A 16,880-nucleotide genomic window follows, 5' to 3' on the forward strand; every position below is an offset into this window, starting at 1 on the left:
GACACGTCTCTCTTAGAAATATATTACCAGCTGAAAATATTATTACAGAAGCTCACAGATTAATACAAATAATGCATACAATCACGAAATTTGTGACGCATTGAAGGGAATAAATTTATCCGATTTTATTGATTGTACGTCTTGATCAAAATTGAAAGTCGAAGTTCAAATTTAGAAATTTTGTAAATTTAGTGCACTTAGCACGTCTCTGAATCATTTTTCAATCTTATCTATTATCTTACCGTCGCAATTAACAATACAATTAAAAATTTAATATTTTGTGTACATTTGTAAAACAAATAAAACTAAAATTATACTTTTAAGAATATATGCAGACCATCCAAAACAAATACATATACCGTTGTAAACAATTTTTGTATTGAATCGATTACGCGACACGCATTGAGACCGGCCCAGTCAAGTATCACTTATGATTTGACATTTATGAATATGTTCTGTCAAGTGCCAACTGACAAGTGAAGTGAAGTTACAGGTAGCCGTAGTCTACCTTTTGTTTTTAATTTTTATTGAATTCATAAAAAAACTGTTCTAACAAAACAATAAAATATTGGAAAACGTTTTCCTGAGTTGTTTAAGGACTACTGAATGTCGAATTATCAAGAAATAGTAAATTTAAACATTGGAGGTACAAGGTATTACATTTTTATTGTAATATTCAACAATAATTTTATAACAATAGTTTCTCTTCTATTTTTATGTTGCTTAATCATAAATTTACTAGAAAGACACAACTTTCACTTGATATTTCAAATTTAAAGACTCTGATGTCCATAGCAATGCCTGTATAGAAATTCGATAAAAATTACCTCACTATCACACATATATGCTTTTATAATATAGTACTGATTTGATATTATTTATTTCAGATTTGCCACATCATGGCATACTTTGACATGGGTTCCAGATACTTTCTTTACAGCCCTCCTAAGTGGTCGAATCCCTACAGTACGGGATGAGACTGGGGCCATATTTATAGACAGAGATCCAAACCTTTTTGGCCTTATTCTCAATTTTCTTAGAACTAGAGATATTGACCTTAACAATGTTAATATTAGAGCATTGAGACATGAATGTGACTACTTTGGAATTACTCCGCTAAGTAGACGGCTTGCACTTTGTGATGAAATGAATCATTCCTCATGTGGTGATGTATTGTTCTATGGATACCTCCCTCCACCATGTAAGTTTGACTACTCACTATTACTACTATAAATTAATTTCAAATTTATTCATAATCACCCATATTGAGTTAAACTTATAAAATATATTCTTTTTCAGTAACACCCTCACCAAGTAATAGTGGAAAGAATAGCAATAGTGGTTCTAGAAAGAATCTTACAGCATCCAATTCTGAATTAGCAGCTAGCAGGACACATTCTAGAAATTCATCACTTGATTTAAGAACTGTAGGGCGTGTACCTTCACAAGATCAATTAAGGTATTTTAATGTTTCATCTTTTATATCAACATCTTCTATGCTATGTATCTTAATTGTATGTTATTTTAATTTTTTGTTACATTTAGTGTGTAACAGTCACACTCTATTATACGCTAACTACACAGTCTATATTGACCTAATAAATTTTATTTCAGCCGATGTGGTCGTGGACATTCTAGAGCAGCCTCTCTAGGCAATGCAGATAGTCAGAAAGGCCTCCGAGTTGAAAGTATGTGTACAATTTACTTTTTATTTTATAGTATAAATTTTTATTTTGAACACTTATATATATAAATGATAAAATGTCTGTAAAAGATGTTTTATATTGCAGGTCCTTACTATGACTCATAGTAATTATTTTGTAATTTCAGATACATGGTCAGAAAATGCGAAAGTCCAAATAATAAAAGCGCATCACAATTGGATTGCTGTTGCCTACTCACATTTCGTTACAGGATACAGGTAATTTAAAAATTAATTAAATGCTTATTATAAAACTTTAAAATAAATGCAAGGATGTTTGGTAAATATTTCATACTGTATGAATGAAGTCAATGAGATTTATGCAGTTGGAATTCTATACAAAGTCCAAAGGTTTCAGTTTGTCCAAAAAGTTGTGTGTCACCAAGAATAACCTCCTTCCACACACTTCCATAACATTTTAAACTGTATTCGAGCCATATCTATGGCATTTTTTATCTGTGGCAGCACATAATAAAATTATGAAGGAAATATGGGTTTTATTTAAGAATTACATTTAACACATCGTGACATTTAGTCGCGCCAAATTAACTCGTCATCATAAGTCCAACGTGTCAGGGGTGATACTGAAGCTGGAAACGTCAGTAAGAGACTAAGGATTCGGTGCGCAACTGAATTTCTGAGATCATGTAATGGACATTTGCAAGGATGGGATTTGTGCTTCAAATGGCAACAATGTTCACTAATATTAAAGCCATCTCAAGCTTGTACAACGCTCTGTAACTCGTCTGTTTGGGCTCCGCAAGAAGCTTAATACTCCCTGATGTTGGAGCGCATACAGAATAAATTTGCACGACACCTCTGTAACAGACTGTATGTTGTCTATTCCCACTTTAATGTACCCAACACTATTTATCTTAGGTGGGGTACAGGAAATTGGAAACCAGACGGCACTTACAGTTGGCCTACTACGTACTTAAAGTCTTGAAGGGTGTAGTGTACTCCAAGAACTGGGTTTCTTAGTACCTATGGTATAAGTGCGACGGCGAAGGCCTAGGTTATTTGCCTTACCAAGGACAAGAAGCAGTCTGTTGCACAGATCCCCGTCATCCAGGACGTTGCGTTCACAGTAGCAATATTGTGTATATCATGTGTTTAATGTTATATATGTACTTTATTATATTTTATTTTGTCGAAATTTGGCATTGGCATAGTTTGTAAGGATAATGTATGTGTTTCTGTAATAAATAAATAAAATACCAGTACAATTTTATATTTAAAAAAGGTTGAATCAATTAATCTAAAAACATTTTTCAAAACTGAGATTATATAAAAGGTTACAATTGTTTCAGATTAACAGATTCATGCGGCTGGTATGTAGTGTTCCAATCACCAGTTCAAGAATCAACTATAGAACGCATAGCATTAAATGCTAAAACTGGAGGGGCAACCACTAGTGGAAGTAATTCATCAGGAACTGATGTGATGCTTGGTATCGCGAGTGGACTTTTTGTTCGACTCTGGGCTTTCTCAACCCATACTGAACCTGTAAGAAGAACACTTATTGGTGAGCAGAATTTATGGCATGCCTATTTTACATATAATGTGGCTTTTATGGATTATATACTAGTGTTTGTATCTGTGTAATTTCCCAAAAAAACATAAATAATATAAGAAAATGTATGTATCTTTTCTATAGATATTTTACCTTTTAGGCACGTTCAATCTTGGCGTACGCGTAGAACATTTATTATTCGTGGGTCCTCAACTAGTAGCTCTTAGTGGAGCAGGTAGCCGAAGCAAGGCTGGTGTGTGGCACACGAGCACACAACACTGGCAGACTCAGGACGTTGCTCATCTTACTACATACGACACTGCGGGATCCTTCTTGCTATTGGGAACTGCTACGGGAGCTATCAATTATATAGGTATTATTGGTTCGCCTAAACGTTTTGATAAAGATTCAGTGTTTCATAAAAATTGACTATATTTCATAAATTATTAATTAAACCTTCATTTAAGAATATAATAACTCACCTGTATTTGAATGAGAATTCTCGACAAGAACAGGTTTCTTGCATCGGTTATCTATGGCGCGTCAGTGTTTAGATTTGTTTATGACGTTTTACGTGCAATTTTAATCATTTGAATGGTTTAATTGTTATAATCTTATAGTCTATATGTCACTGGCCTTAGTATATATATTTATATGTTAATTATTTCAATATGTTCCACGTCCTGGTGGTGAGAAAAACTGTGTACAGTTTGTGTTTCAACCACAACAACTTCCTTTATATTAAGAGCATTTATACAATAAATAAGTAAGTTTTTTGAAACTATTTTTGGCTACATTTTATCCATTACATTTGAATTTCTAAAATATTTATTTTTAAGGATTTGGAATACAAATATTAAATTTGTCATAGATTAATAATATTTCAGATATGCAAAAGTTCCCTCTGCGTATGAAGGACAACGATTTGTTAGTAACGCAGCTATATAAGGATCCTAACCAGGAACCAATAACAGCTATATCTGTTTATCTGACGCCAAAGACGAGTAAGTATTTATTTCAAAAAATTACTATGTACAGCTACTCCTGCGAATTAATATAGTATAGTCGATATAAATGCTTAGCTATCATATAAAAGCGATTCCACGCACAACTCAAATCAGTGGCGATATTGGGACAATGGTGGTGGGGATGAAATCTGGTCGGGTTGTTCGAATCGGCAGTGGGTACGATTTACCTACACTCGAAGCTATCTAGCCCTCCCCCGACATAACCTCTGATTTTAGGGCTGTGTGTAGGTTTACGGCCCTTCGCGCCCTTTTACTGACGATTGCCGAATTATTTAAAAACCTATAGGGTAACAAACTGCAGGTTAATTGTGTAGATTAACGCCAGCCTACTTTGGTTCGAACTTAATAGGTGAAGTATGTTTGCAAGTGATTTCCATAATTGCTATTTATAGAATACACAGTGGGAAGTCAGGAAAAAACAAAATCCACTGTAAGATGCGACTTAATGCACAAGAATTCGTCTATTACCTTATTTTTTTCAAGTGAAACTTCGTTATCGGCGTTGGAAAAAAATTTCCGTCACAATTTTCGGTTACGCGTCACATTTTTCCGTTACGCGCCCTCTTTTTCATGTCCCTACTATCGTTGAACGAAGAGAATCGAAGCCATTAATAAAAGCCTTTTGTTAAACTTCATCTAATTTAACCAATTTCTATAAAGTTGCATATAGTAGATCATTTTTCGAAAAATAAGGACATAACATACGTGTGTACACTAGTACACGCACACATTTTTATACATAAAACCATTAACCACTTATCCCATTTTGTAATAGAGATATTATAAGTGTAACTTTCTATGAAAACGTTTTCCGTGTCACCTGGTTACGAAATATATAGTATTGCTAACATTATGACACACGGTTTCTATGCTGTCAGTGGTTATTTTTTAATATATTCACGCCTCTCATATTTCATACCCTGAAGACAGTTCTTCATATACTATGTGTAGTCCGTAAAATACCTTATGAAAATCAAAAAGGATCAGCTCGATATTACTTGGTTGTGTCCATGATTTGTAAATATATTTATGAGTGGCTTCGAATGCTGAATGGATCTCTTACTGGTAAAACTAAACTCCTTTTCTGAAATTGCAGGTCTCTGTGGCAATTGGTTAGAAATAGCGTATGGAACGAGATACGGTTCGGTACGAGTTATAGTACAACATCCGGAGACTGTTGGACACGGACCACAGCTGTTCCAGACGTTTACGGTGCATCAGAGTCCTGTTACTAAGGTAAAATAATCTTGAATTATCGTGATTTATGTGCACTTTTTATTTTTCATGTATTGTGTTATATATGTTTGTTTTTTTTTGTTCCTGTTTAGTTTTGTCTGAATAACTATGTATAATATGTATTTTTGCACTTCTCACAGTAGTTGCCTGGAAGAGATCGCCCAAAAGCGATAAGGCTTTGCTTTAAATTTAATTATGTTACATTTTTATATTGTTCATGCAACGGAGTGTTAATAAATAATAAAATTATTTATATATTTATTCAGAAGGTTTACAGTATAATACAGAAAAAGTGTATATATAAATAACATTGTGAGCCAATTAAAAATATTCACATATAAAAATCTGATTTTTTTTATTGTCAATGAAACTTCGTAAGTACATTCATCATAATCGAAATAATTTTGTGTCAGAACTCTCCTTGCTGTCCCCACACTCGGTACTCTAACCATAAAGCTTCTCCCTCTTTAATTTATATTTACTTTAGGTATATGTAATAGATTCATGTTTAAGAGTTATATTATATGTAACGTAGGTTTATTTTGCTCAACAGCTCGGAACAATCCAGTAGCTATTTTCATTAGGTAGTGTCCGCAATATCACGCCATAATGACAACGGTAGCATATGTAAATGTTTACACCAGGCTCTGTAGTCAGGCAGCGAAATTTTGGCCTTATTCTTTAAAAAACTTCTCTTGGTTATTTTAATTTCGATTATTGTAAATAGCATACTGAGGGTTTCAAATTTTCAAACTTCTGGTTAACTAAGGCTTTTACATACATTTTATTTATTAGGTATCTCTATCAGAGAACTACCTGATATCAGTCTGTAGTGAATACAACCATGTGCGGTCGTGGCGAGTAACTCGGTTCAGGGGAATGATATCCACCCAGCCCGGTACCACTCCCAAGGCAGCTTTCAAAGTATTGGCTTTAGAGGCACCTACGGCACAGCCCCATAATGACTCTGGTAAGTTTTACCTTACTTTAATACACTCTGTACGATTCGGGATGGCGAAGGACCAAAATGTACGGTTCCTGGGACATCGGGGTGCTTTAAATAATAGAGGTTTCATGTTTTACTCTATATTAACCACTCGCGCATTACAATTGGAGGAAGAGTATACCATCGTCTTCAACAACTTATGTTAATGTTCCTTTATATTGATGAAACCTTATGAAGTCCAATTTTTGCTATTCGATTAGTAGATTACGTAGTTCGAAATTTAAAAAATAAACACTTGATTTTTAAATGAATTCAATTCCCAGCTTGTTGGGTTAACGGTTTTGCGTTAAAATAGGGTAAAAATTTAAAGGTTATGCCTTATTTGACTAAAGTATTTCGCTTAAATATTTTAGGACCATATGGCGAGCAAGATGAAGAGCAAATATTTATACAAAAGGTAGTTCCTGATACAGACACATTGTACGTGCGGCTCGCTTCCAATGGGAAAAGGTATTTATTTTAATATATATTTCGTATGAAGATGACGACGATAAGTTTTAACAATTAAAAAAAATCAAAATATATTGACTTTGTTATGGAATTAAGCACATATTTTGTGAACAATTATTTTTTATTAAAAAGTTTCCAAATCGTTCTCATTATAATGCATACCTATAATAAATAATCTTTTTTATTATAAGGTTCACGGTCCCTTCGCGATCTACTTTATAGTGTGTATCCAGCCTTATGTGTTTGCGACGCTTATATTTTCTACATTATGAAACAATTTTTTTTTTCACAGAGTATGCACAATTCGTTCCGTGGATGGTTCGCCAGTATCGTGCTTCGTAGTGGCAGAATGTGAAGGCGCGTTACGTCCCCGTAGATTACTACTCTGTGGTCATAGATCGGGTGCAACACAGATGTGGGATCTCACAGCACCGATAGATAAAGCCGCCAAACCATCACAGACTGTCGGAGGAAGTGGTAAGTTATTTAAATTTTCAATTAAATAGGTCGTATTTGACATGTCAAAATTCAATAATCAAAAATCCTTGTATCGGCGGGCTTTCAAATAACATTCATTTTCAAAGTTAGAACTGCATTATTGCTTTAATTTTTTCAATTCCTATTACGTAATAATCACAATACAACGTAATTTTACTTTTACCAATAAAACTTTAGTATAAAGAATTTCCGTCCTAAAGAGAACCAACGTCGTTACAACGTTAGACAACATTTTTGCTTGTTAAACACTAGGGATGCTACCAAAAAAAATCGAAAATTGATAAGTAAAACCGAATGCAACTTGCGCCTTCACATCTCCTTCGTTCCTTAATATCTGACCATAAACAACTGAAAAAATAGAATTTCTTGCTAAATTATGTATTTGTCCTTTTTAGTGTCCAAGTAATTTTTTTTTATATTAACTGAATTCGATTCGTATATGTTTGAAGTCCGTATCGATTCATTCCCTTTCAATTAATATTTTAAGAATGTCACTATGGAGTTGAAACATTTGACGTCTGTCAGTTTGACATGTGATATACTTCATTGGCCCACTCAACATTTTACGTTTATTTTAAAGAATGATAAGGCATTATGAAATATTTAGGGAAGAATTAGGAAAGTAAGAATCTGATAAAAATATTTTACCTTCAGACCGTTCTTAAATAAATTGCACTAATAATTTTAACCGTTTTAACAATAAGTAAGTCTCTTCATCTCAAAATACAAACACACTTTGACAGCAAAAGACGTCAGTATAGTATATCTTGTGGTGGAAGGGTAACGAACAGTTCCTCCAAACTAAAGCTCGACCAGTCGAACCACTGCCCGACAGGTCAAGAAGTTATATATTTCTTTAGCGGCCGGATTAATTTCGTAAGCATCTTAGTTGTACGGCTTTTGTTATAATTATGTTTGTAATTATCTCAAATTATTGAGTTTTCTATAGTAAGCACATTTGACAATCACTTTCTTATAAGTACGCGTCGCTATTACAACTGATTTTACTTGGAACTTTAGTTTTAAATGTTATGTTTTACGTGTAATAAATACTCCCTTTTAATTGTTGAAGAATTTTAAATGTAGTACTTCAGTAAACCAAAAACTATTATTGTCATTTCAGGTGAAGGCGAAGAGTCTCCAATAGCCGATGGGGGTCCATCACCTGATGAATTAGTTCGTCTTTTATCAGCGTGTGATTTAGATGCTTCCCCCGCTCCCCCTACACCCGCTATTCTCCCCACTTCCCCTAATAGACCAATACAAGCCCCATGAGCATCATTATGCTCGATACTTATGTCCCTTGTTATACCGATATAGTGTATTTTCAAAGTAAAAAAGCCAAAACTCACCTCGCTTTGCAGTACCACTCGCAGTATAAAAATGGGAATATAAGTCGTGACTGACGTTTGGTCACGTGTCCGTATAACACTTGGCAACTTATTTGAAACAGCGCAAAATCCGGAATAAAGTTTGTTTCGATAAACGTTAAAAAGTACGTATTCGTATAGTCTTCACGAACTCGTACAATCTCTCGCTCGATACGTCGCATCAGTAACAATAAAATTGGCCTAAACTTATCTAATGGTTTTTGCTGTGACCGAAATATGACTTTCATTCAGTCTATGCAAGGAACATTATACTATACTATGCCTTGTTATACAACTATATTAATATATTAAAAGTACTAGCTAGCGATGCAATCAAGTGTATCTTAAAACGGAAAACAAATTGTGTTTGATTAACAATTTATTATAAAGGGGATTAACAAAGTATAAAATGCCTATTATATTTGTATGAAAAATCTAAATATTGCGCTTAAAGTTTTCATACACTTTGACAGATTCGATTCTATACAACTGTTCACAGAGCATTCTATTAGGGATTGATTTCTCTTGAAGTATCAGATATGTCATTTACAGATGGCAAGACAAGTTTTACTCATGTTAACTCAACAAATCAGGTTAAAAATGTTTCAATATTTATTGTTTTTGTCAAAGATTATAAGATTGTTAAAATACTTTAGTTAATTTTGTTTCTAAAGACTGATCGTGTTCATCTCTATTATGTTGAAGGGAAGACAAATTTTCTGTATTCTTGACTGATAATGAAATATAATCAATTTTATTTTAATACTGTGTACTAAGAAATTTTTAGTTAAATCGTGATTTATTAGAATCTTAAAATATTTGTAGCATATTTTTGGGTATATTTAAAAATAGATAGATAATAGGTTAAATTTTAAATGTTTATAGATAGTGATTATACATATATATAGTGTCAACGTTAGATATTTTTCTTCGTCGTTTTCAAAGCAGTTTATTTTTTAACTAAGTTAAGCTTGATATTGTTAAAATGTGAAATAAAGAATATTGAAGAAAACTTTTCCTTTTACTTTCTCATATTTTCAAACTTTAATCGATCAATATATTACGTTTTCTTAGTAGTATTCTGATATCTAATATATATTTTTCTAATTAATTAATTTGATGAAAAAGCAATAAAAATATTTTATGTCAGTACCAACTTATTGTCACATTAAATGGTGTTGGTTAAAAGGGTGAAATAAAAAACATCAGTACCGTGTTAATTTTAATACATTCTAAATTAGTTACACTTTTCCTTAATATTATTAAATAAATATTAAAATATTATTAAACAAAAGTATAAAGTCCATCACTTTGAGACAGGCGTGATCCATTAGCGCCAAACGGATTTATATGGAAATGGTCACGTGACGAAGCACGAGTCATTCAAACAAATTCCCTTGACGGTAGTTGATCACGCTTAATACAAAGTTGTTTGTCTCGAAGCTCCATTTCACGCAAGCCATCCAAAGGAACCATCTAATCAAAAGAGGTAATTTGTATATTCAAGATACATTAACAATTGACTAGTGTATTTACCCTAGTATGAACATTAAGACACGCTTTATTATATTAAATAAACATTTCATTGTATAAATTAAAACAGGAATATTTATTATAGACATTACCAAACTTTCTGCTATGATTCAACTTTATACCTCAGGCATGAATTCTTACAATGCGTCACCCAGAAAGGCGATATCATATAAGTTACGCGTACTGCCAGCAGAATGTTTAATAATCTCTATAATTTATGGCACCTACTACAGATTAACAATAAAAACACAACATTTAAAACAAAAATGGCGCTAGACTAGTGAATATAGTAGGCCTAGAATAAATTACGAACGTTAAGTATATGAAATCATACTCAACATTATGAGTTATTGACCTAGAGTTAACCGATAATGAATGTTTCGTTAAGATTTAATGACAATTTTATATCAAACACTATGACACTCCACGAAACTTCCTCCTCAGCGGGCCAGTATGGAGATTCAATGATCCAATGATCTCCTTACTGCTGGCACACGATTGTTAAGCATGATTGAAATAACTGTTACGTGTAAGACTTAATTTATTCGAATACAACTAAAACAACGCCTCAGCACCTTTGGGCTTACCATATATTAAAAACAAAAGTAAAAAGGACTCGTAGCAGAAAAATATTCAAACATACCATTGAACAAAAATTGTAAACTAAGGTACAACGTGGACATTAGAACCGCGTTTATTACAATGGTACAATTTATTCATGGCCTTATATATAGCCATCTGTGAATACAAATAGAGTAGTGTTGTGCTCGATGTAACATCGAGTAACAATTGACTAGTACCTTATGCACCTAACATCTCAATATCAAATAATTCGTTAAGATTATTTGTGCAAAATACTGCGTTTATAATATTCCTACCTATGAAGTATCTTAATATTACAGTTAAATCTTTTGAGCGTAATATAATGTTATTTGCGGCAGGAAGTTGAGCGATGAACTAAAAGCTTAGGGTGAGATTCAGAAACGAGGCTAAGCGTCGAGTCCTAACTGTCGCAACAAAGGTACCTATAGGATGTTGACATAAGGATCACAGCTAGCACTGTCTCGTCTCTAAATCGTGAACCCTTATACACGCGTGTAAAACACCGTGCTACAATCACCACTAGACTAATAGACTCATCGTAATGCGAGTTAAATAATACATAGGCAACGGTCGGTGACGCAATTTTATTAAGATATATTAATGCAATACCGCATAAGGAAAATAATATGCCAATAACTCACTTATTCGTTGTTTCATTATTTAAAAAATCCCAAGTTCGCCAACACAATGATTGCTCTAAAACGTTTGCCGTTATAGCTAAAATGACGGTGACCTTGGTATGTTCATCTTACAAATTATTAATTATGTCAAACTGTGACTATTAAGTACGGTTCAAACATCAACTACATAAAATGGACTGACATAATACGACACTGAAAGCTTACACGTATAAGAATTAGTAAAAAAATATTTATTCATTGATAATCTATAAACCAATAAATCATTTTAAAAATTATCAATTGTGTGTAAAACTTATAACATTTTAATATAGGCGCAAATTACCAGCATTTTAAAAAATACCGTGCAAAAGCATACACACAGCCTATTAAAATATTGTTTTAAGTATTGTAATGTTAAAATAAAAAAATATAACGAATGAGGAACGAAACAAGATAGATTTGCAAGAACCAGTATCAACTATCTATCAACATTGGCGCAGCGTAAATCGATGTTTTCTTTAAGGATCTTTAAGGAAAACCAGAGACAAGAGACAAAAATATTTATCTTATGACTGCCTTCAAAAAGCCTTTAAGATGTTTTCTACACCAACCAGTGTTGCCAGATCACGGGATTTCCCTCTAGATTTAGGGGTTTCTCAAGCGAGTTAGGGGCAGAAAAGGGGAAAGAATATTTGGGTTTTTGTTAGGGGAAAATTCAAAAACACGCTAAATACAGTTTGTTGCCATTGTATATCACATTCCTGATTTTGAAACTTAATTGAAGTAGGAACACATCGTAAGAATAGGATCCGTGTGGTAAACTTTACTAATTGTATATTCGTTTAACCAAAAACCGAATAAAACTTGAACCTGTCAATCCAGTTTTTAATACAGATACTTTGCATAATGCCTTTCATTTCATTTGCCCAACAACCCCAACAGAATAAGTCCTTAATATAAAAGGAATTTCACACCTTTTAAGTTTTGCAATATAATTCACTGATAATCGATGAATCTACGACGATTGATACAAAAAAGTTCTTTGCCTGATGATAAGATACTTCAGCACAAAGAAAAAGAAGATAGTGACGAAGTTCTAACAACTGAAAGAAATGCAAGGACATCAGATGCAATAACGCAAACTGCTTCAGTTGAAAACTGACGGTCTCAGAGTCAATGGAGCCAGGACGTCTATGACGTTGGGTGTCATCACTCGGTGTCGACATTGTTGCGGAAGATTTTACGACGCGACCAATGGGAAATGCGCGGAAACTCCACTTTCAGATCACCGAAAGTAAAAAAGAGCGGTGTTACACAGCCTCACAATTATTCCGAATGTACTGCACATTGGAAAACAAATTGTTCCTCACGTTTCTTAGCAACAGTCTTAAGGGTGTTATGGCCATAAACAAGCTATTTCAATTCGAAAAGGTCGATCCTGTCAAAACTGTTCGAGGATGTAAACAATCTCATATACATTCATCTTCAAACGCTCGCTGTTCCGACTTGGCTGCAAAAAATATCGCGCTATGAATTGGCAGCTTGTGATTTTCACCAGCCCTTAATAGCCATCCGTGCGAGAACTTTGGATATGAAAATATAAAAATACTGGAGAAATTGTCAACGTTCCGCCCAGAATCCGCGTCGTCAAATAAAAGCCGATATCACTGAAATCGTCACGGGATTTAAAACACGGTGTGCAACGACGTCGACGGTACCATTAAGGGAGGATAAGATCCCATTGTGGGAGATTAAGGATGCCGGTGGTGTGCAACGGTTCCGAGAAATTTCGAAACTCGTTCTCGATCTTTTGAGTTTGCCATTTTCGAACGCGCCTTTTCTATACTGAGTATAGTGAAGGACAAACTGCGTAACAAAGTGTCTGTTGCCATGGTCGGAGCAATAAAGTCGAACAATGTTCGACTTACGCTCAGTATCGATTGCTGTTATTTCAAGCCGACAGTCCGTATGTTGAAGCTCTTCAATTCGGAGAATATTTATCAAAATATCAGTGACAGCGACAATAGAACACTTGATATTTTTCCTGACAATTAAAGCCGAACTTTACGTGTCTGTGACTTAGAATTCTCGAAATTAATCTACAAACGGTCTTCTGTAACCAAAAACCGAATAAAATCCATTTTCTATTTCGTAATGCCTTTCATTTCCCAACAATCTCAACAAGACCGCCGCTTTAAAGAATCGCGCCATGGCTCATGCGAGGCATCCAAGGGAATTTTTGGGGGGAAATCAAATTAGTCAAAGGTACGTCGCAGAGACCACCTGGAAACACTGACAACAACCCTAGTCAAAACACAAAATCAAATGTTGTTTACTCCGTGATTTATTTAAAATAAAACAAGAGCCGTCTACCTATGTTAACAGCTGTAAAAATACAGAAGACGCCTACAATAGTAAAAATACTACTACCGCGACAATTTTACTTTGGTGAAGCTGAAGATTAAAATATTAATTATTATAACATCGGCAAACGACCCTAAGGGGCAGCCAGCCATGGATACCTATGGTGCGTGTGTTACCGGCCTTTGAGGGAGTAATAACCTGTCTTAAAATAATTGGACGTTGTGTCTTTCAGAGAAGACCTCCAACGGATTACACAGTCAGCAAAATATTTGAGTACCAGTAAAAAGTGTAAGTTGAAGTAAAAAGTACCAGTGAATATTTACAAATATGTAACTTCTGTAAAATCAAATCTTTTAATTTTAAGTCATATAACATTGTTCGATTGTACATTTATATATAACCCACCAGTCTCAAGCTTGAAAAAAAGCAGGCAAGCTTCTTCACTTTAATGTGTTTTTAGTTTCAGAGTTTGACTACTTTCACTACCATAAGGGTATTGTTTTGTACACCTAAAAGAATCGTAACAATTGTCCCTATTTTCTATAATTGTACTGAGCAAGAAATAAGGTATATAAAATAATCTATGCACATTTTGTGTATTGTATACTCAAACTTAACATTGCCCAATTTACCTTGTCACAATATGCCCTGTATCCGTTGGCTTGAAATCAATGTTTACAAAAGTCAATTAACAACATGTTATAAAATGTACACATCACCATCTAGTTAATATGAGAGCCTTATTAGATGAAATTGCATTAAACATATGTAAATTTTGAAATTTAATGTTTTGGAACAGAAAAAACACTATCTTACTCATAAATAATGGATAGCAGAGAGAAGCCTCTGAATGCCAAATTTAGTTACTATTGCAAATAGCAGACTTGGGAACTTCCACCATAACGCAAATATTAAATTAGTCCATATCTATAAGATTGTTTTTAGTACCTATACCTCAGGTAACAAAATTTAGTTTATTATAATATAGATCAGGACTAGTCATTGGATTTAAGAGGTAGCACCACAGTCCAAATCCTAATAAATAATTACAGACAATAACAAAACGCTCTAAGGGTGGAAACAGAGCAACGTCACTAAAGTTTGGGAATCCCATGTGGTTGCAGAATATATGGGCCATTAATGGTGCAATAAAATGACCTGAAACAGAAGATGTTTTAAACAAAATATAAGACTTTACAAACCCACATACTATAAGCAATACCAAGATTTAGTATCATTACCTTGCACTTGAATAAATATATTTTTATGATTTGGTTTGTTAATTTTACAGTGTAGAATATATATATAAACAGTTAAATAATCCCAACAGACATAATGAGTCAGGAGCAAGTCTTGCTAGCCAATAATGAATAATTAACATAAATTACACTTAAGTTATGTTACTTACCGCTTCTCAAGAACAAAAATGATGAATAAGCACCAAACATTGTAGTGTATGTAAATTGAAAAGCTGTAACAGAATATTTTTTAAGAGTCAAAAATTAAAAGTCAAGACTAAACATTATGTAATTATTTTACGTCAATTCTAGGAATCTTAACAAATATTTACAAACTGTAATATAAAAAATTATTGCCATTTTTATAGTTATTAAGATGGTACACTACAGAAATAGTTAATATTAAATTATTATTCAGTTAATATATACATATATATAACTTTTTAAATATAACTTTATATATATATATATATATATATATATATATATATATAAACAGCATTTGTTTTGAGATATATACTTACAAGAAACAATTAATGCTGTCTTTATTTCATATCCAGCCTTAATCTGTTCAAATACATGATGAAAATGAGCTGAAAACAAAAATAAAAATGAATAGAGAAAAAATAGTCAGTTACAGCCACATTTTATAAATGTAGGTCTTACCAATCCCAAATAGTAATGGTCCAATAAAAACTGCTGACATTGGATTCAAACACTGTAGTAACAAAGGCATCATGCATGCCCTAAACACCCATTCTTCACTTAATGGTGCCATAATATGATTTCTAACCCAAACTAAATCTTGCCAACATGATATCCAATACATTGGTTCTACAAAACAGAAAAAACATTTTGTTATATTGGTCAATGGATGTAAAAAACACTATAAAATATATAGTGTTTTTTACATCAACACTAGAACCATAATAACATACATCAATCTATACATAATTATTAATTTAAATACAATAATGTGATTATTCTGTTGGAGCTGTATACATTAGAGTTCGGATTAGATTTTGGATATCCAAATATTATTACCATCACAAGATATGATGAAAAAACATACCAATGTAAATTCTCCATGCTCCAGAAAATAACTGCATAGATAGTGGTCCTAAGAATAAAATAACTGTCAGCAATAATGGTAATATTAAGGCTTGAACAAATCCCTCTTCTCTTAAACCCATTTTTTCGTACATTTCTCTTATATCCATTGGTTTATTAAGGAAATAGTATGTAAATAAGGGGGCAAGCATCATCATAATAAATACACTGAAGAATCTTCTCTTAATAGTACTTGGATGGTCTCTGAAAAGAATTAAGTATTAGACATTAAATATGTATTATATACCTGAAACAAAAATATAAAAGTTAATAAACCTGTTTTCTTTTGTTCTCCACACATACAGACTTGCAACATATGAAATAGTTAAAAACACACAGGCGACTACGGAAAACAAGCAGTTTCCAATACCTATCCACTCCCATGGAATCATTTTTTTCGTTTAGAGGTGAATTAGATTATTTTTCAAATTTGCTAATTAAACATTTATAATGATGATGATATTAATTTATCCCTAAAAAGCAAAGGACTTTATTAAACATTTATAAGTGAAAATGATAAAATTAAAGACTAGACGAATCAGTAAAAGCTACAGAGTACAATAGTCACCATTCATACAAAACAGAAGAGTCGAGTCGGATACTCGATCT

At 33.1% G+C, this 16,880-nt stretch overlaps 2 protein-coding genes and 1 long non-coding RNA gene across 3 annotated transcripts; 2 read left to right on the top strand and 1 right to left on the bottom strand.

Annotated features, from left to right (window-relative positions):
• The first annotated feature begins 488 nt into the window (after positions 1 to 488).
• LOC123718213 (BTB/POZ domain-containing protein KCTD3) lies at positions 489 to 9,592 on the top strand. The gene is made up of 13 exons (XM_045674660.1): positions 489 to 653; positions 888 to 1,201; positions 1,300 to 1,459; positions 1,615 to 1,688; positions 1,831 to 1,921; positions 3,013 to 3,227; positions 3,376 to 3,588; positions 4,103 to 4,219; positions 5,340 to 5,479; positions 6,275 to 6,449; positions 6,839 to 6,935; positions 7,228 to 7,412; positions 8,557 to 9,592. Exons 1-13 carry the CDS (start codon positions 607 to 609, stop codon positions 8,706 to 8,708), a joined length of 1,980 nt encoding a protein of 659 aa, XP_045530616.1. The 5' UTR covers positions 489 to 606; the 3' UTR covers positions 8,709 to 9,592.
• A 3,365-nt stretch (positions 9,593 to 12,957) lies between these two features.
• Positions 12,958 to 15,394, top strand: LOC123718228. The gene is made up of 2 exons (XR_006754940.1): positions 12,958 to 14,211; positions 14,384 to 15,394. It is a non-coding gene; the product is annotated as an uncharacterized LOC123718228 (long non-coding RNA).
• Positions 14,510 to 16,776, bottom strand: LOC123718221 (CAAX prenyl protease 2). The gene is made up of 6 exons (XM_045674673.1): positions 16,548 to 16,776; positions 16,234 to 16,475; positions 15,828 to 15,995; positions 15,686 to 15,754; positions 15,332 to 15,394; positions 14,510 to 15,081 (listed from the first exon to the last, which is right to left on the bottom strand). Exons 1-6 carry the CDS (start codon positions 16,661 to 16,663, stop codon positions 14,879 to 14,881), a joined length of 861 nt encoding a protein of 286 aa, XP_045530629.1. The 5' UTR covers positions 16,664 to 16,776; the 3' UTR covers positions 14,510 to 14,878.
• Positions 16,777 to 16,880: the final 104 nt, after the last annotated feature.

Source organism: Pieris brassicae, chromosome 2 (assembly GCF_905147105.1).
Source record: "Pieris brassicae chromosome 2, ilPieBrab1.1, whole genome shotgun sequence".
Lineage (NCBI taxonomy): Eukaryota > Metazoa > Arthropoda > Insecta > Lepidoptera > Pieridae > Pieris > Pieris brassicae.